This window comes from Rhineura floridana, chromosome 12, assembly GCF_030035675.1.
Source record: "Rhineura floridana isolate rRhiFlo1 chromosome 12, rRhiFlo1.hap2, whole genome shotgun sequence".
Lineage (NCBI taxonomy): Eukaryota > Metazoa > Chordata > Lepidosauria > Squamata > Rhineuridae > Rhineura > Rhineura floridana.
Window position 1 is genome coordinate 3957783 of NC_084491.1, and position 20357 is coordinate 3978139.

At 42.5% G+C, this 20357-nt stretch overlaps 1 protein-coding gene across 10 annotated transcripts in view; it reads left to right on the forward strand.

Annotated features, from left to right (window-relative positions):
* The window catches only part of TET3 (tet methylcytosine dioxygenase 3), a 137338-nt gene that overhangs the window by 105703 nt on the left and 11278 nt on the right, over positions 1 to 20357 (forward strand). For all 10 annotated transcript variants that reach the window (XM_061593473.1, XM_061593463.1, XM_061593464.1 and 7 more), the window contains 7 exons: positions 5190 to 5280; positions 9104 to 9197; positions 9844 to 10052; positions 11333 to 11483; positions 13696 to 13785; positions 18765 to 18902; positions 19366 to 19702. In XM_061593473.1, the coding sequence (XP_061449457.1) occupies positions 5190 to 5280; positions 9104 to 9197; positions 9844 to 10052; positions 11333 to 11483; positions 13696 to 13785; positions 18765 to 18902; positions 19366 to 19702 (1110 nt within the window). The remainder of the gene's footprint in view (positions 1 to 5189; positions 5281 to 9103; positions 9198 to 9843; positions 10053 to 11332; positions 11484 to 13695; positions 13786 to 18764; positions 18903 to 19365; positions 19703 to 20357) is intronic.

Sequence of the window (20357 nt, forward strand, 5' to 3'; positions counted from 1 at the left end):
CTGTGACTAGAAAAGCACAGCGCCTTTTCAAAGAGGATTATGAACTGAGGGTGGACATTATTAAATAATTTAAAGCTGAACTTTAGGAATGGAAAGCTGACATCACACCACTTAAAAATAAATTAAGGATTTTTCCTTACAGTTGGCCAATATGGCAAAGACTACTAATGTAGCATTCGAGATGGGGACCCCAAACAGAAATGAAATGAAGATGCTAAAAAGAACTACAACAGAGTTGCAGAACCGTATAGACCACAATCGCAGAGAAAATATATGGGTATGTGGGGTCCCAGAATCTCTGGAAGGGTCTGATACGAAAATATTTTTTGCAGGGTGGCCAGCAGAAACATTCCCCACATTTGACTTCCCAGGAGGATCGCTCCGCCTGTGCTGCCTCTGAGACGGGCTCCCGTCTTGGATGAAACTTTTCAGTTTTAAAACCAGTCAGAAGGAAGAATAAGGATAAGGAAGAAACGTAGAGATTTCCCACACAGCTTTGTTGTGTTTGTTGGAGGCTGGAATTCATTAGAATTGTCTGTGAAAGAAGGTCTTCCAGCAGCTCGGACGGAGCTAGGATTTCTAGCTAGCTCAGCTGATTAAGTGAGCTGTTTTTTTTTCTTTAAAGAAAAACGGATTAACAGGCAAGCATTCTCCTGTCTATGCTCATTATTTTGTTATCGATACAGCTAAAGAGATTTGTCAAAGAACCAGCAGTTAAGAAACCCTGGGTGAGTCATAACCTTCTCTTTTATTCACGGAACTAAGGGGAAGAAAATAAAAATAGCCTATCTTTTTTTTTTTTATTGCAAAAAGCTGGCATGGAAATTATAAAGATTACAAATGGATGAGGGGTTTCTAATTGGAAGAGAAATTTTTTTTTTTGATTTATAAGACTTTTGAGTAATATATGTCTGGGACTATTTTTTCCGGTCTACTTTTTTCTTTCTTTTTTTTTTTTGACGAATCTGCTCATTCTTTCTGCTACTAGTTATTTGGATGCTGTGAACTAAAGCTGTTTTTGCACTTCTGGACATATAAGAGATAAGGAAGTCCGTGCTGTCTAGAGTGTGACGTCAGTTGGTTTGAAAGATTAACTCCTTTGTAACTGGATAAAGAAATAAACTGTTCTTTGCTTGGGACATTGAAAATTGAAGGAGTTTTGTTCCTTTGGTTTTAAGAATGACAATTAAGAAGATGGTTGAGATCATGGATGTACAAGAAGGGACTTTATCTTTAGATATGTTTCAGAAAATAATGAATGGGATTAAGCTAACAAAACAAGAACTGAAAAATAACAGACAAGCGTTGAAAATTGAAATTGGCGAAATGAGACAGGAGCTGAAAGAAATTCAGGATTCTATGAGAATAAAGATAGATCTGGAAAACCAAAAAAGGATGAAAGAAAAATTAAAGGCAAGGTTCAAACTATGGAGATTGGATTAAATATGGACTTGGAAAAAGATTTGGATTTCCTGGCTGTGATGGATCCTGGAGACAAATATTACGGTTTGGAACTCAGCGCTGGCCCTGAAGGAATTGATGAAGAGATTGGAGATAAAGATATTATCGGTTCGAAAAAATTCTTGGACTGGAAGGATTTGATGGAACTTGAAATGGAGAAAGTTTACAGAATTAATCCCTGTTTTGTGTCAATGGAAAAACCTTCAAGAGATGTGCTAGTGTATTCTGTAAAAAAGAGGAACAGAGATGCGGCTTTGCAACAATACTTCAGTGATACGTTCGGAATTGATGTCAAGGAAATATCTGTGATAAAGGAAATTCCTATCAGACTCTTATTATATGACTATGACAGCAAGATTATTGGGTGCGTAAAGATGGAAGATGGAACCAACATGGATAATGGAAGAAGAGCGATTTGAATTTACTGGACTTAGTAGACTTGATGAGTTGGATTAATTGACATGTCTATCTAGAAAAAAATTGATGGACATATATCTCAAGGATTGGAAACTTCTCTTTGACTTTTTGTGGAAGAATAAAATGATACGATGTTAATGAGATTTGATACCAACTAAGATAACCGCTGGAGGAAGGTGATTTTATAATCTATTAAGAGACAGGCTTGTTATATATTATAGATTTATAGCTGAACTACGACAAATCGGAAGTCAATAGTTTTTTTTCCGTTTTTTTATTGTATTAGTTATTAATTTGTGTTTTTTCTTTTTGTATTGTTTTGGTTTTGAAAATTTGAATAAAAATTAATTGAAAAAAAAAAGAAACGTTCCCCACATTTAATATCACTCCAGCTGACTTGGAGAGAGTGCACGTGGGGGCCTGAAGCCAAACTGTTACCTAGCTAGAGGCTGAGAGATATAATAATATCATTAAAAGATGATATCATGAAGGCGGCAAGGGACACCCCTAATGTGAAAATGGGGATGTACCTGTCTCGATATATAATGATTTTTGCGCTGAAATGCTTCAGAAAAGGAGAGATTTTAAGCCCTACACCTCTCTATTAATGGAAGCTGAAATCCACTACAAATGCAGATACCCCTTTATGTTAAAAGTCGTACTTGATTACAGCACGTACATGGTGGCTACTCACATTGAGGCGAAACTCATGACGTCGGAATTAAAGCTGCAAGACGACGACAGGAGTGAAAGCCAAGATGAAGCTACTGATAACAAAGACAATGGCCACTTTGATCATCTTTATGACTGGAAGGGAAAGTCTGAGAAAAATAACAAGCCCAAGGCTCCTCTGGGTCGCCCGGAAACCTTGCCACACACATAACTTGAAAGGCACTACGGGGAGTGCTGGCGACCATTTTTGGATCTGATATCTGCTGTCTCACTCCAAAAGTTCTTGAGATGATTTTTTTCTACTATCTTTGTGGAGGTTTCTTCTTCTTCTTTCAGCTTGTTTAGATATTTTGTTATACAACACACATTAAGAGAGAGTTGGAGGGAGGGAGTCTGGGTGAGTTGATGTCCCTACATCAATTATCCCTTACCCATATGGTTCTAAGGAGCAGAATCATGCAGACACCCAACCGATGGTGCTGGTGGAGGTTGCTGTTATATTTATATTTTTTGCTGTTGTTTCTGACTGGTTGAGTGGGGAAAGTATGGGGTCTGGGGAAAGATATAACCAACTGTTGCATTGTTATACGAATGCCCAGTGTGACTGCATTACTTTTAAGCTTTACATTGAGTCATAAAAGATGAGTGTTAATGTTTGCTCATGGAGTGTAAATGGTCTGGGGATGGTGATTCAATGGAGGAGGGTTTGGGTATGCTTAAAAAGGAGAACCTAGATATGATTATGTTACAAGAAACTCATCAAAAGAAAAGGGCAGAACCTATTCCATTGATAAATGGTATGCAAGGAACATGGTTCTCAGCCCCAGATATTTCCAAATCCAGAGGAGTTAGCATCTGGATCTCATGCTATCTTCAATTCATGATTCAGGAAGTTTTAAAAGAACCCACAAGTCGCTATTTGTTTCTTAAAGGACAACTGCATGGCTCTATTTATTGTCCAAATACAGGGCAGGAATTTTTTTAAAAGAAATGCATTGCAAATACTACAGGGAATACTAGGAGAGCTGATCATAGGGAGTGATCTGAATTGGGTTTCTGATCCAAAAGTGAATAGGAAGAGAGGCCAGAAAACTAATTTCTATAATCCTGACTTGAAAAATTGCTTCAAGTTCATAATTTAGTGGACTTATGGAGACTGTTGAATACTGCAGAGGTGGATTTTTCCTTTTTCTCCAGCTGTCACAAGTCTTATTCCAGGATAGACTACATATCATGTGGTAATAATCTCTCTAGTAACATCAATAGGTCTTACATTGGGAATATCTTAATTTCTGACCACAGTCTGGTATTTACTGAACTGCAAATTCATCCTGAACCAAAAACATAACCCACTTGGTGACTAAACCCTATACTGATGCAGCATAAAGAAATATTGGATAGATTGAGAGTAAAGATAGGGGAATTTTTTTTATTATTAACCCTGATCAATATGCTGTATCATTATTATGGGATACGCTGAAAGCAGACATCAGGCGAGAATTAATTAGCAAACACAGCCATTTAGAAAAAGAGAGGGGAAGAATAAGGAACCAATTACTTGCAGAAATTTTAATCTTAGAGGCATGACACAGGAAGACAGGTGGAACTAGAATTTATGGCAAACTTTCTCACAGGAGAACTGAATTGGAGGTGGGGAAAATATTGACTTCATTATTTATTTTATTTATTCGATTTACAATATCTGAATCAAAAATTACATGTTAGGAGATAAAAATTCAAAAATCTTGGCACAAAATTTTTACAAAAGTTAAATTAAGAATGGAATAACTTCACTGAAAGTGGACAAAGGGGAGAATACTTTATGCACAAGCAATAAGGGACAAATTTAAAGATTTGTGTAAAACATATATAGCGGAAAAGGTGGGTGCGGGGAAAAAAATCACATTATTTGAGTTCCAAATACTTAAAGAGCTTAACCGCAGACCAGTGGAAATATAACAGCCCCCATCTCAGAGGATGAATTGACTAACACGATTAAATGCATCAAAACGTTTAAGGCCCCTGGTACAGATGGCCTTGATGGCATTTTCTATAAGAAACTTGTAGATGTTCTGTCTCCATCCTTACTATGCCGGTTTAATGATATTCTAAAGGGGGAAGAAGTGTCAGACTCTTGGAAAGAATCAAGAATCGTGATATTAGACAAGCCGGACAAGGATCTAGAGAATCCTACAGGCCTATATTGCTGATCGGCCAGGATGCCAAACTGCCTACTGGCATTCTGGTCAGTCGGCCAGATGTTGTTGGACTCCAGCAGCAACCATGGCTAGTGGTCAGGGATAATGATGGGAATTGTCTTCCAGCAAATCTGGAGGACACCAGTTTCCCACTCCTAGAATAAAGGAACTTTATTTTTATTTATATGAAAAATAATTTTGGACTACTTCAACCTGTGATGTATACATTTCATAAATCACAACACAATTTAAAAACCCAGCTATGTTTTTATGAGTCTGTCTCCCAGCTGTCTCCCTGTCTATGCAATTACAGTGGGGTGACTGAAGGCTTCATTCTGCCCTTCTTCAACCTAACTAACTTCAAATACCCCTGTTGCCTTTGCTAAGGAAAAGGGCAAAGACACTGAGGTGAAATAACTGCCTGGTTTTGTTTTTAAACAGAACAAATAGTCGAAAAAGATGAAGGGCCATATTACACTCACCTGGGGTCAGGACCAACGGTGGCATCCATCAGGGAACTCATGGAGGAACGGTAAGTCACCAAATACATGCAGTTTTAAAAGATTTCTTTTAAAAAGCTTCTTGCATTGGCATGGGTTTGAATTAGATGTCCTTTGAGGTACCCTCCAGCTCTATCATTCTGTGATCACCATAACTGCCTACGAAAGGCCTTGTCCGAATAATAAACTTCAAGGCATGCTCTCCAGCTAAAGTCATTTTCAGGTTGGTGGCAGACCATTTCCACGCACTCTGGTTAAAGGAATCTTATTTTGGCTCCCCTTGCTTTCCTTCCACACTAAAACTCTTCTGCAGCTGTCAGGAGCTGGTTATATAGTCATTTCAGAAGACGTAGCACATTATTACCTGTAGTCCTGTTCAAAGTGTGTTATAATATGTTGAACAGCGCTGAAGGGCATCAGTGTGCCATATTTGGCTGTTTTGTCAGGTGTTAGATATAGTTTACTTAACTCTCCTTTATAGAATGCTCTGGTTAAAGGAATGATTGTGCTGCGGGGGGGGGGTCCTCTTGTTGTTGCCCAGGTTCTTGCTCTGATTAATCTAGCCCTGTTTTCTACAGCCCTAACCAATTAGTGGAATATGCTATGTTTCTGGACCCCACTGAGCAGAGAAGAGATAACAGACACCTGCCTCTTATCGTTTCTACTCTAGCCTTTAGTGCTGTGCATAGTCAGTCCCACAGTCCTCTGTTTTGAAAGGCAAGCACAGATTTACAGAATCAGGCATTCAGCAGAAGACAAAGGACCTGCACAGACCCATTCATCTTCTATTGCAACATGAATTGTAGCTTGACACCAGCCAGCCTGGTTAAACTGATCTGAATCTGCCTCTGTGTTATTGATACTGATCGCTTTGGCCTTTTGTAAAACCATTAAGAAAAACAATTAAAATATACTGTACTAGCAATTTGGCTTCCTCCTTTAGAGAGAAGGATTTCTAATATTGTGCGCGTGTGTATGTGTGTAAAAATGATCATTGTTGAAGTATGTTGCTATTGGGTTGTATCCAACAAAGTTTTACTCAGAGTTAGACCCATTGAAACTAATAATCTATGCTTGTCTTGTCCATTAATTTCAGTGGGTCTCCTCTGAGTACGGCTAACATTGGATACAACCTATTGATATTATTTACATTAGGGATTTTTTTTGAGGGGGCACCACACATCTTTTTGCAGATTCAAATTCTGTGACACTTCAATGCAAATTTTGGTAAAAATCTATTTTTTAAAAAATTAGGGAATGATATACCTCTAAATTTGGATTATCCAAAATCTTCTCCCCAAACAATCATTTTTTTGTTTTCTTTTGTTTTAAAAAGTTTAAAATAATAATTCATGGTGGAAATCCATTAAAAGACAACATACAGTATACTCCGCTCAGACAATCCTGCAAACTCTGATTGGAACCTGAACGAGCTTGCAGGATGATGTGCTCCCTCCACTCCCTGCTCAGTCTCGCACAGGTTCACTCTCATTTTTCTCTTTAGTGCTGACTGAAGTTGTCCATGATGACAGAGCTAGTTCTTGCTTTCCAAACCAGAATCGGAAACCCACACGAGTTTTCTGAGAAGGGAGAAGACAGCATGCCTCTTTTGTTCCTTGCCCTCCAAATTATGGTTTGGAAAATTGTCTGAAGTCTTCCGTGGTTTCCAGATGGGAAGGACAAGCAGAGACTTACCTCCTCTCAGCATTAAAAATGTGGGAGGTTTCAGTCCTTTTTCTCATTGCTGGCAGTAAACTTCCCTGTTTTCCTGGCTTTTCCAGAAGATCATTAGAATTTTAGGTATGAGAAAGAAGTACTTTTTTTATTGTTTCCATTGAGTTTTACTGAGGCAGCAGAGACTATGCAGGTGGGCAGACACATGTTCAGACTGATTAGGTTACTCCCCTGCACTTGACTCATAGACTGTGGAAGAAGCTCAGTCAACCCTCAACACGTTGCCGCTGAATCATTCTTGCAGGCAGCAAGATCAGGGTTGGCAAGCTAGCACAGGTGATCCTAGAGCAAGATGGAGGTTGGAAAAGAACCTCCCTGGATTAATTACTACATTAAGAACAGCTCCCACACTAAATGGGTCCTTTCGAGAAGTTCATTCTTCATAACATAGTGAAATGCAACCTCTCCCAGTAAATTGTGCAGCCGCATTATGTGATCTCCAATATCCTGTTGCTGTTTGGGAAGGATGAGCTGCAATTAGTAGAATGAAGGTCTCTAGCTTTTCTTCATCAGTCTCTTAGCTGTGATGTCCAAAAGCATTGAGATTGCCGAGTAATAATAACGCTGAGCGTTTATATAACATTTAGAGTTTACATTGGGTAAAATCGGCACAATCAAATCCTGGCTTTGCAATTCATGCATTCACACACAGCCCCTTTTCTGTTGCGTTGCTCTTCCTGTCATGCGAGGAGCTGAAGGAACCATGATTCAGCTCTTAACCATACCTTCCTGTTATATATATGAACCCCAAAGCTATGGTTTTTAACAGCTTACAAACAAGCCAGAATATTAAGCCATGGTTTAAAGTTCGCTTTATATTTGGCTAGGAACCATTCGCCATATAGTTCACATGTAATGGGAAGGTGCAGTTAAGAGTGGAATCCTGGCTTGTTTAGCCATTTGTGTGAAGGGACCATGCACTTACATGCAGTTTGTGTGTATCCTGGTTTAATAAAGCCAAGAGTCAATTGGGCAAACCAGGCTAGTAAGCGTTGTAATAACCTTACAAGGCAGGTGAACATTGTTGCTCCCATCTTGTTTAGTTATTGTTTTTATTTATTGCTTTTATATCCCACCTTTTCTCTGTCCTGCCAGTGACTCAGTAGGTGACTTTCTTTCAAGTCACACCCACCCCTGTGCAAAGTGAGATCGTAATACTGTTGTTGTCAGGATGACTAAAATAAAAAGTGCTGTATGAATTAGAAGCATGAGGGCAGTTACCGAGTTATATTTGTTTGATTTATCTGTCACAATGTATTTCCTACGAGGAGCTCAGGGTTGCACACATGGGGTTAGTATGCCATTTTATCTTCTCAGCAACCTTGTGAGGTAGTCTAGGCTGAGACAATATGACTGGCTAAAGGACTTGCAAGTAGCTTTGTGGCTGTACAGTGATTTGCAGCAGAGTCTGCATTCAGGTGTGTGTAGAACACAGAGGAACAAGATTTGACTTCCAAGGATAAATGGAAGGCTTGCAGAATGTCATGGTTACCTTCATTCCTGCCATTTCCAGTGTTTAGGTGTAAGTGCTGTTCCTTGTGTAGTCAAACTGGTGTCACCCATCCACAAAAGGGCGGTGTTGGCAGTCTTGAGGAAAGATGTGCAGAAGTACAAAAAAACGTTTAAAACCCTCCCTAAGTTTTGGGAGCGGTCCCAAATAGCCCAGTAGGGACTGAGCTTGCTGACTGACTGTTAGAGATGATAACAGAAAACTGAGTGGGAAGGAGGATGGACTGGAATATTATGGCGGAGAGCATGGCATGGTTGAGTAACTCAAACAGTGAACAGGAGCACTGCTACATTTTGTTGCAGGCCCCACTTGCTATTTACAAAAAGGGATTCATCACAGTGCCCTTTCCCAGAGATTGATACATTAAAGGTAACTGACAGCACTGCGTTGTAAAAAGGGGTGGTTAAAAAGAGAAGGTAAAAAGAGGTGGAAGCAAGACTAGGATAATGGGGAAGAACGCGGCAAGTGGAAACCCAACTCTTCTGATCTTTCTCCAGTCCTTCAGGAAGTGATGTTAATCGCTGTCACTTGGATAGTGCTCCAGAGTGGAACTCTCAGTCATGTGCCCTGTTGTCTTTCTCCTTATGCTAACATTGTGACTTTTCAACCAGGTACGGTGAGAAGGGAAAAGCCATCAGAATTGAAAAGGTGATCTACACAGGGAAGGAAGGGAAGAGCTCTCGCGGCTGCCCCATCGCTAAGTGGGTAAGTGGCTGCCCTTTCCTCTGGCATTTAGCTATCATCCCACAAACATGTCTGAAGAGCTAGTCCCGTGCAGTTACTCCTTGAGCTTCTCATTTGTCCACCACAGAAGAAAGTTCCCAAATTCTGCCACCCCAACCCTCTGCAGGAAGAGCTTGAGGAAGACACAAACTCATGGAGGTGGTGGCCACTATCAGTCATGATGGCTATGTGGATGCCCTTCATACCAACTGCTTGGGAATACCTATAAAGGAAGGCTCAATTGCCTTCTGGCCCCACTTGGGGTCTTCCCAGAGGGATCTGATTGGCCTCTGTAGGAAACAGGATGCTAGATGGGCCTTTGGGGTCTGATCCAGCAGCCAGCCTCTTCTTACATTCTGGGATCTGTGTGGAGAAGGTCCACACCGTCAGCAGCCAAGAAGAGTAGAGCAATGCCATGTGAGAGCAGGCTTTGGTGTCTAGCACCAGAGGCTGCACCTCCTACGTTTGTATGGGAAATGAGCCTTCGTTGCATTGCCTCATTAACGTTACCTTTTCTTTGGGCAGTCCTGCATGGGAGTCTGGGCAGTGCCACTCTGGCCTCTTTGTGGGGAGGATGGCGGGGGGCTTTCTGTTCCTTAACCAACCAATATCCTCGGCTACCTTCCAGGTCATCAGGAGGCACAATTTAGAGGAGAAGCTGTTGTGCCTGGTGCGACATCGTGCTGGCCACCATTGCCAGAATGCTGTCATCATCATCTTGATTCTGGCCTGGGAGGGGATCCCTCGCACTCTGGGGGACACCCTGTACCAGGAGCTCACTGACACGCTCACGAAATATGGAAACCCCACCACACGGCGATGTGGGCTGAATGATGAGTAAGTGCCTTTAGCCCTGGCCTGGCAGCTGCAGATTGAGATACTGGTGAGGAAAAGCCGGAAGGACATGGCATTTTCCAAGAAATCTTGGCTGGAAGGATTCAGAGCACCTAGCAACTCTGCTTTGCTTTTGCTTGTGTGTGTGTGTGTGTGTGTGTGTGTGTTTGTTTTAATTAATTTACTAAAATGGCCCTTGGATTGGGGAGGCAACATTGGCAGGAGGTGGGGAGAGGCAGGTCCTTTATTTTCTGCTTTCTGCTTCTAGAGGGGTGCCCAGGTTACATCTCCTGAAGCAAGAACAACAAACAGTTTCTTGGCGTCTTAAAGACTAACCATTTTATCCTTCTTTCTCTCCCCCACCAACCTACCGTTCTCCTTCTCTTCAAAGCAAATGGAAGAACTGTGTGTGTCATGAGCTGAAGATCAATAAAAACAGAGAAGAGGTGTTTAAAAAGAAGACCTTGGGTGTATCTGCCCCAGACCTCTCTCACCTAGTGCCCTCTAGATGTTGCAGTCTACAACTCCCATCATCTCTGACGATTGGCCATGCTGGCTGAGGCTGATGGGAGTTGGAGTCCAACAACGTCTGGAGGGCACTTTTAACACCTCTTCTCTGTTTTATTTTTTTCTCAGGTTGGAGAATTTCTAGACCTAGGAAGACCAGGCTTTTTGAAAATAATAATTTATAAGTAAATCAAAATTATTAGGTAATCTTATAAGGATTCCAAAATAGCACAGATAGCAGTGAGTACACAACAGATACTACCACTATATGTGAGAAAGCTCCCACGGTTATAAATACTTATTTTTTAGAAAAGGCCATTCTCAAGAATAGGGCCATTAGAATTAAGCACACACATTAAAATATCGAAAAGCATTAGTCACATGAATACGTAACAACTGACTTTAAAGCATTAAAACGCATCACATTACAAACATATTAAGGACACTAAGGACCATTGTACCATTCTTCTGCTTTCACAAGGTTAATCCTGGGGATAAACTTTGTATCACGTTAGCATGAACACAACTCATACATCACAAATTGTAATAAAGGAGAGGGGTCCTATTAACTACACGTTGCTGTAAAAGCCAATGCCTTTTTCAGGTCAAGGGTGATGCTCCCTGGGCACCTGCTTACTGGGAGATTTGGCCCTCCAACTCATTTATGGCTGATATCCTTAGGTGAGAGGGTTAAGATTAATATGAGCACAGGTCAGTGGTTCTGTTAGGCTGCTATTGGCCAGTGTCTGACATATTCTCCTTTGTATTCATTGCAGCCGGACGTGTGCGTGTCAAGGCAAGGACCCCAACACCTGTGGTGCCTCTTTCTCCTTTGGCTGCTCTTGGAGCATGTATTTCAATGGGTGCAAATACGCTCGAAGCAAAACACCTAGGAAATTCAGACTTCAGGGAGACAATCCCAAAGAGGTTAGTGAGGCACACACACCTCCCTTTGTGTGTTGCGTATTCATTTTCAAAGGGGATATAGGGCTCCGGGGTTAATCAGAATCTGTGGACTTAAGAGGAAAAGCGGTGATATAGAACTCATGCAAAGTTCTTCTTGCAACCTTTCCACCAGAGTAGGCTGACGGAAGAAAAATGGGATTTTGCTTTCAGAAGAGACCAGGAAAGGAGTAACTGAGGAGAGAGAAGATATTTCCTGTGCAGACCACTGTGTGTTTGCTTGGAAGTAAGGCCTTCTGTGTTTGATGGGGCAATTAGTGTGCTTATGATGGTAGCCCTGGTCATGGAAGAGAGTTTTTTATTTCTGCAGGGGGAGAAAAAAAGAGTGATATTTAAATAATGCAAATTGGAGCTGGGATGTATATTAAACAAATAGAGGGTTGTATCCAAAGTAGACTCATTGAAGTTAACGAACCTAAGTTAGACATGTCTATTAACTTCAATGGGTCTACTCTCAGTACGACTAGCATTGGATACAACTCCCTGTGTTGAGAACTCAAGCTTCCTCTGGTGGTGTTTGGGTTGAGCAGGAGGTCCAGAACACCCAGCGTTGCCCTGCTATCTTTATTTTAAAAAATAAACAAAAACATTCAGCTCCCTGTGCGTAGAAAACCAGCATATCAGGGAGAAAGTTACAGACAAACAGGAGTTATACAGCTGCTGCATGCAACAAAGCCCCAGCAACCCTTTCTCCTTCCCAAAGCATCCTTGAAAGTGGCTGATTACAGTGAAAAAGGAAGTGCTTCACCCTTCTCATGCCGGTCACATTGCCTCTGAACATTCCTTCCCTCCCAGCTGCTTTTACCCCTTTGGGTAAAGGGGGCTTTGCAAGATAAACATGGGGCTGGAAATCTGGCAGGGATAAAAATCAGTTGTGGGTTGTCGGGTCGTTGCTAGGGTTGAAGCTGTGCAGTGTGCTGTTTCTCAATAGGTCTTGGACCGGGGAATCTGTTCAGGTCTTGGACCGGGGAATCTGTCTTCTAATCCTTGCTCATATTTGGTCAAGCAAGTTTTGGGTTTCTTCCTGTAAATGCGAAAGGACAGCAGGGACCCATAGACTGGAAAGTAGCTTCTACAAAGCATACCAAAAATAAGTGGATAGAGAACATTTGGGAATTTGCCCTAATGGCAAAATTATTTCAGAACTAAAGGGTTTAGTTTAGGATGTTTAATGTAAGATGAACGTACTGATGGTTACTTTATCCCAAATGTAAACTGGATTATTATTACTACTACTTTTATTTTTCATTTTAATCTTTAACATTTTTATTTATTTTATTTCATTATTTGTCTGTTGTTTTCTTTTTAAGAAATAAGAAAAAACATTTTTTTAAAAAGAGCTAAAGGGGGGAAAGGCAACACCAGGGTGCCTTTTTTGGGAAATTGCAACCATTGTATTGTTTACTGTAGGATGAACTTCTTGGTTCCTCAGTTGAAACGTGCTCAGTGTTCTTGAGTTATGAATGTATTTTGGTTATTGACCACTGTGATACTAGCTAAAAATATTTGGTGGAAAGGATTGGGTCTGGGTGAAATACCCCTTGTTTTGGAAATTTCATTTAAGTAGCCTGTGATGGTGGTGGTGTTATTATTATTATTATTATTATTATTATTACTACTACTACTACTACTACTACTACTACTACTACTACTACTACTACTACTACTACTACTACTACTACTACTACTACTACTATCCACCCTTCACCAGCAGATCATAGGGCAGGTTACAACAGTTTAAAATTCAATATTAAAAACAGTGATAACAAATTAGCCACAAGAATAGGGTGTGTCCTGAAAACATACATCTCAGGTGTCCAAAAGTCAGGGTAAAGAGGTGCGTCATCAGCGTTCACCAAAAGCCGGACAGTGAAGGTGCCAGAGGCATCTCTGTGGGTGGTAGTTCTTGATGCAGCTGTGTCTCTTTTGTCAATGATGCTGTATGGTTTCATTATGGATATAATTGTTAAAACGGAGAAGTCAGAAAGAGAAGCCGGTGCACCTGTTTTGCACGGACAAGGTTCCAGCTTGAATCCCTGGCAACTCCTGTTAAAAGGTGGGAGGTAACTCTGCCTGAGGCCTCAGGGAGCTGTTGTTGGCCACTGGGTACAGCAGACATGACTGAACTACGTGGCCTGACTCAATAATGAGTAAATGTCGCTCTCTCTTGTTACAGGAAGAAGTGCTCCGAAGAAGCTTCCAAGACCTGGCCACAGAGGTCGCTCCACTTTATAGGAGGCTGGCACCCCAGGCCTACCAAAATCAGGTGCCTGGAATGATGCATTATATTGCTGCCCATTACTCCGCTGTTGGCTTAAGTATTTATCCTATCCAGGGGTGTAGTCATCCAGGGTCTTGGGGTGTGTGTCTAAGACCCCTTACTTTTTTAGGAGCAGGGTCCCGTCTCCATGATCTTACAAGCCAATTAGCATGAAAAGGGAGCATGTTAGCCACTGAGAAGAGTCTTCTAACATGCTTTCGTGTCCTTTGTTGCTGACTGTAGCCAATCAGAGTGAAAGGAGATGAGTCAGCTGTTGAGAAGACCTTTCTCAATAGCTAACACTCTCCCCTTTCGTGCTTATTGGTTCCTAGGGATGGCTGTTGTTGTGGGAGAAGGTACTAACAATGATGTCATTCTCAACCCAGCAGCAAAACAAGGAGGGAGTGTGGCTGTCACTAACATGAAGAGACCCTGCTCTTCTGAATTTGCCACTGTGCTACTGATCCTGTCTCTCTATGAGGCTATTGCCAAGGGTTTGTTACACTCCCTTACACCTGGTTTGATTGGTTTACAGCAGCCCTTCTCCAACCTGTTGCCTTCCATATGTTGTCCCCATAATCCCTGACCATTGGTCTGCTGGCTGGGGATGGTGGTGACAGCTAGACCCTGACAATATCTCGAGGGAACCAGATTTGGCGACAGGAGGCAGTATTGAAACAGTAAACAAATTAAACAGAGCCCAGGGTGGGCGAAATGAAGTGCCAGGCCTGGCTGTCAAGGCCAAAGTGAGTGGGCTGCCCAGATCTGTGGCACAGCTGAGAGATGCTGGGAGTCTCCAGGGCTGGGCTGGGGAACCTGCGAGTCAAGTTTGACAGGTGGGTGGGGCAATTCACTTGTCAATCACAGGACATCATGATGATCTGGGAGGTGGGAAGGAGCCATGCGGGGGGCTTCAAAGCGCCACACTGGGAGGGAGAAGCAGTTTCCATTCCTCCCTGAGCAAGGTACGAGAGCAAGCTGGGAGCATGCCTTGCTGCAGCAAAGGAAGAATCAGGAGCTCATTTCAAGTTCTTGACTGATCCTTTGAAACCCTGCCATTACCTACCCCATATCTGATGTCATATATGTGGCTTTCCCAGAATGGCCCATAGGCCAAAAAGGGAGGGCTGGTGGGCCATGTTCCCCACCCCCCTCTAGGGCAATGAGCAGCTCCATCCCAGGGGTTGCCCCTTTCTGTGTCTCCCATAGGAGTGAATTGGAGTGAACCAAAAGTTAAGCCCTCTCTATAGGCAGTGCTGGACTCCCCCCCCCCGATTCTTGATAAGTGCAATGTGTCCCTTTATGAAGACACCGTGTGTGTGCGCGCAGGTATGCATGCACCCTCAGAGTATATAGGCTTACTCTCCATACCAATTGCTGTCTGTCCAATAAATAAATAAATAAATGGGGCATTTGCTCCCCCCCCCAACCTTGTAAACAAGTGGAAGATTTAAAAAAAAAACAGTCTAAGCACATGGAGCACATCGTGCAGGACCCTAGCAGCAGAACAATAATTTCTGGCGCTTCTGCCGCAATGGTCCAGCCGGTCCATTACTTGGTAAGTAATGGTCCGTTACTTACCTGAGAGCAGATCACAAGAGTAGAGTTTGGGCCTGACCCACTTTCATTGTCTGCCTGACCTGGAACAGGTCCAGAGGAGGGCAACGAGGATGATCAGGGGGCTGGAAACAAAGCCCTATGAGGAGAGACTGAAAGAAATGGGCATGTTTAGCCTGGAGAAGAGAAGACTGAGGGGAGATATGACAGCACTCTTCAAGTACTTGAAAGGTTGTCACACAGAGGAGAGGCAGGATCTCTTCTCGATCATCCCAGAGTGCAGGACACGGAATAGTGGGCTCACATTGCAGGAAGCCAGATTTCGACTGGACATGAGGAAAAACTTCCTAACTGTTAGAGCCATACGACAATGGAACCAATTACCTAGAGAGGTAGTGGGATCTCTGACACTGGAGGCATTCAAGAGGCATCTGGACAGCCATCTGTTGGGAATGCTTTGATTTGGATTCCTGCATTGAGCAGGGGGTTGGATTTGATGGCCTTATAGGCCCCTTCCAACTCTACTATTCTATGAATCTATGACCTCTCCTTTGCCACGTCTTCCCCTTTTGTCAGACTACAAGGCTGCTGGGGAAATAATTTTCTTCTGTGGGGCATTTTGAAATAGGGCCTGGCTGCATATGACTCCAGCACAGTGAATTTACTGAGACTAGAGTCACAACTGCTACTAGGCAGGTTCTATACTGAGACCTCATTTAAACTGTGAGAAATGCTAACTTTTTTTGGGGGGAGAACGAAATCAATATTTTTTCTTCTTGCACTTTTATTTGTGCAATCAGCCATTTCTTGATTTATTCTTTGCACTTTTTAATATACAAAGAGCCCCAATAACTTAATGTTTCATTGTACAACCTTGTTTCTATTGAGCAATGTTTCCTAATGTCATGCCCTACCAGATGTTTTGGACTACAACTCCCATCAGCCCCTGCCAGCACATCCATATGATGCTGTAACTCATGGGAATTATAGTTGAAAACATCTGCAGGGGAACCACATTGGCAAAGACTGCAATCTTAGGCCTGAAACAGGTGTATGTCAAAAAGACATTTGCTACTGGGCCAAGTTCAAGGTTCTAGTTTTGGTGTACAAAGCCCTATATAGCTCGGGACCAGGACACCTGAAAGACCATCTTATTCCTTATATACCCAGTCGACCACTGTGCTCTGCAAGTGAGGGCCTCCTGCAGATACCATCTTATCAGGAGGTCTGTTCTGCACAACATAGGAAGTGGACCTTTAGTGTGGCAGCACCTACCCTGTGGAATCCCCTCCCCTTAAATATTAGACAGGCACCATCTCTGTTAACTTTTTGGTGCCTATTGAAGACCTTCCTCTTTCAACAAGCCTTTTAAGTTGAGACTTTATACCAGTCTGCATCTGTGTTGGAATTGCTTTTTTAATATGTTTTTAAACCTTTTTTTAAGAAAACACCAATATGTTTTTAACCTTTTTTTAAAAAAAAATGTCTTGAAAGCTTTTTTAAAAAAATGTTTTTAAAGATGTTTTGTTTTAATTGTATTTTAAAGTCTGTTTTTATGATGTTTTAAAGAGTTTTAAAGTTAGAGGAAGGCAATGGTAAACTACCTCTGACTACTGCTTACCACGAAAACCCTATTCATAGGGTCGCCTGAAGTTGGAATCGACTTAGAGGCAATCCATTTCCATTTCAAAGTGTTCTTAGTGCTTTTCTTTGCCACCTTGGGCTCCTGCTGGGAGGAGGGATGGGATATAAATTAAATAATAAATGAATAAATAAAATAAAATAAATACTCTGAGATGTCTCTTTAATATACTTGGCAATGACAGCAGCAGAAGAGCAAATTGAAAGCTGCCACCATCTCCTTGTGCAGCATGAAGCGCCTTCCTGCCATCATCTTTGTCTCAGGGACGCAGCCATTGGGGCACTTCCTTGTCCCACCACCAGCAAGGGGAGGAGGGGGAGGAGGCAGCATTAGTGAGGAAAATCCCCCAACGCAAGCAGAGGGGGAGGAGGGGCTGCAGAAGCAGGTGGCTCACTCACCTGCCCTGTTGGTGGGACCATTGGTACCAATGTCAACACTTCCGCTTCCTCCTCTTGCTGGGGAAGAAAGTGCCCTGCTGCCCCACCATCCTCCACTCCTAGGCAAACATTGTGGAGTGCACTGTTCCGAAGGGGAGGAGCTTGGTGCTATAGCAGCTTTGGAGTTGCTGCTCTGCTACAGTCACACTTTGAAAGTGACCTCAGCATGCCCATTGAGCTACTCTTTGGTCTACATCTGTCTCCAAGGATTCATTTGCAAAGCAAATTTAAACCATTTTCAAGTTCATCCAGTTATAATGGCTGCTTACAAAGGGCAAGGCATCACTTTTTAAAAAAATCTTGCATTTATACCCTGCCTTTCTTCTGTCATGGAACTGAAGGTGGCATTCATGTGGGTCCCAGGAGGTTTCATATCCATGCCCTGGCCAGACCTAGACCTGCTTAGCTTCAACAAGGGGATGACCTCATGTACCTTCAGACCATATCCGGGAACCAAGCAATCCAGAAATAAGGATTCAGGGTTTATTTTTACCTCAAAGGGACAGAAGTAGAATCTTATTTAAAAGTCTCTGCTGAAACTTGACCAGAACAGAAGCCTAAAATAAATTCATGTTATCAGTTTAAAACAACAACAAAATCCAGATATACTCACTGGCCCCAACTTGAAAGAATCATAAGGAACATGGAGAATTTTCATGTTTGGTATTTCAGGGTCAAACCTGTATTTCCCCCCCTCAGTGGGGCAAATAGCAGCTTAAGGGGGTGGGTGCAATTTTGGTTTATTTACAAAATAATTTATATACTGGCTTTCAACCCTCAAAAGGTTCCCAAGGCAGCTGAAAACTGTAAAATTCCAAATAAAGCAAAATTATAAAGCCAAAGAGCATCAAAACAGATAAAAATGTGGAACTTGTGTGGGGAAAGGACTAAATACCTCCTCCCCAAGCACTGCTGTTCTGAGGAAAGTTGGAGCATCCGATAATTCCTGTTCAATGACAATCAAAATGCCAAGGTATTTGAACATAGATCTAACACATACTTTGATTAATGCACACTTTGGCCTGAGGCTTCTGTTCACTCACCTTTGAAAGGAGGCAGCTGTTCAGCCTTCCCCAACCTGGTGCCCTCTAGTTGTTTTGGACTTCAGCTCCAGCCACCACAGCTGTAGGATCCCAGGGCTGATGGAAGCAGAGCTGTGTTGTCTGGGGCTGATGGGAGTTGCAGTCCAAAACACTTGGAGGGCACCAGGTGGGCAGAGCTGCAGTAGTCTATGAAAGTGCGGGAGGAGGCTGCAGCTTTTGCCTTGGCCCTCTGATTTTAGTCCCTGGCCATAAACCATTTGTCGTTCCTAAAGTACTGCTGTAATTTGAGCTGTTCTTTCTCATTAGGTTACAAATGAGGATATAGCAATAGATTGCCGGCTTGGACTGAAAGAGGGGAGGCCCTTCTCTGGGGTGACGGCATGTATGGACTTCTGTGCTCATGCTCACAAGGATCAGCATAACCTGTATAATGGGTGTACTGTGGTAAGGAAGCATTCTTGCTTATTTTGCTTTTACATTTATCCGTGGAAGGTTCCAGAGGGGTAGCTATGTTAGTCTCTTTTAGCAAAAACAGCGAAGAGTTTTGTAGGCCAGCCTTCTGCAACCAGGTGTAATCAGCCATGATTGGGGAAGGCTGGTTTAAAGGCTAACAAATTTATTATGACATAAGCTTTCATCCACGAAAACCCACTTCATAAGACGCCAACTTCATGCATCTGATAAAATGAACTCTAATCCACAGAAGTTTTCTGCCATAATAAATTTGTCTTCAAAGTGCTACAAGACTCTTGTGACAAGACATTTGTTTTCCCGGAAAAGTCTCCTTGTGTTTTAGTCTTTGGACATGCCCAGAGTAGCTCTTTAAGACTCTGGCCTTGTCATCTCTTCTGTCTGTGTTGCATTAGCTAAATGGGATTACCTCTGATTTGTCTGCCCGCTTCTTCAGGTGTGTACTTTGACAAAAGAAGACAATCGTACCACTGGGAAGATCCCGGAGGATGAACAACTGCATGTCCTTCCACTGTATAAAATGTCCACCACGGATGAGTTTGGCAGTGAGGAGAATCAAGCAGCAAAGGTGGGCAGTGGGGCAATCCAGGTGCTCACCTCCTTTCCCAGGGAGGTGAGAAAGCTTCCTGAACCAGCCAAGTCTTGCAGGCAGAGGCAATTGGAAGCCAGGAAGGCAGCTGCTGAAAAAAAGAAAATGCAGAAGGAGAAGCTGATTACACCTGAGAAAATCAAGCAGGAAGTTTTTGAGATCCCAACGCTCCAGCAGAATGCAGGTGAGGGCAACAGGACACAGCAACTTAAGGCTGCCGGCCTTGTGCTTTTGATTCAATGATCTGGCTAAGTTTCTGACGGAAGAATTATGGAGTAGCTGCTGGGCTGCAGTCTGATCGATGCTTTTCAAACTCTGCTTCAACTTGCCTGTTGAGGGCTCTGTTGTGCATGTGCTGTGGAAACTTGACATGTTGCAAAGGATTCTGGGACATCTTGGGCACCAGTCAGATTATTAGCTGGGTCATTTGGGCCTCCTCATTATCCCGTGCAACCCAAATGTATACTTCCTAACAGCTTTCTCTAACTTGGTGCCCTCCAGAGGTTTTTCATTCCATATTTCTCTCTCTAAGGGGTTCAAGGCAAGCAGTCATGATTCTCTTCTCATGCATTTTATCCTCCTAGAAAACCTATAAGGAAGTTTAGACGGAGAGATAGTGATCGGCCCAAAGCGTCTGACTAGGCTGAGCGGGTATTTTAAACTAGGCGTCCCTGGTCCTAGTCCAGCACTCTAACCACTACCCCACACTAGATTTCTCATTCAGTTTCTTGTTGACAAACCTCTAGTAACCTACCAGGAAAGCAGAGGATTCAATGCAACCTATTTTTGAAACTACTAGCATTGATCATTAATGCCATTGTGAATGACCACTGTCAGTT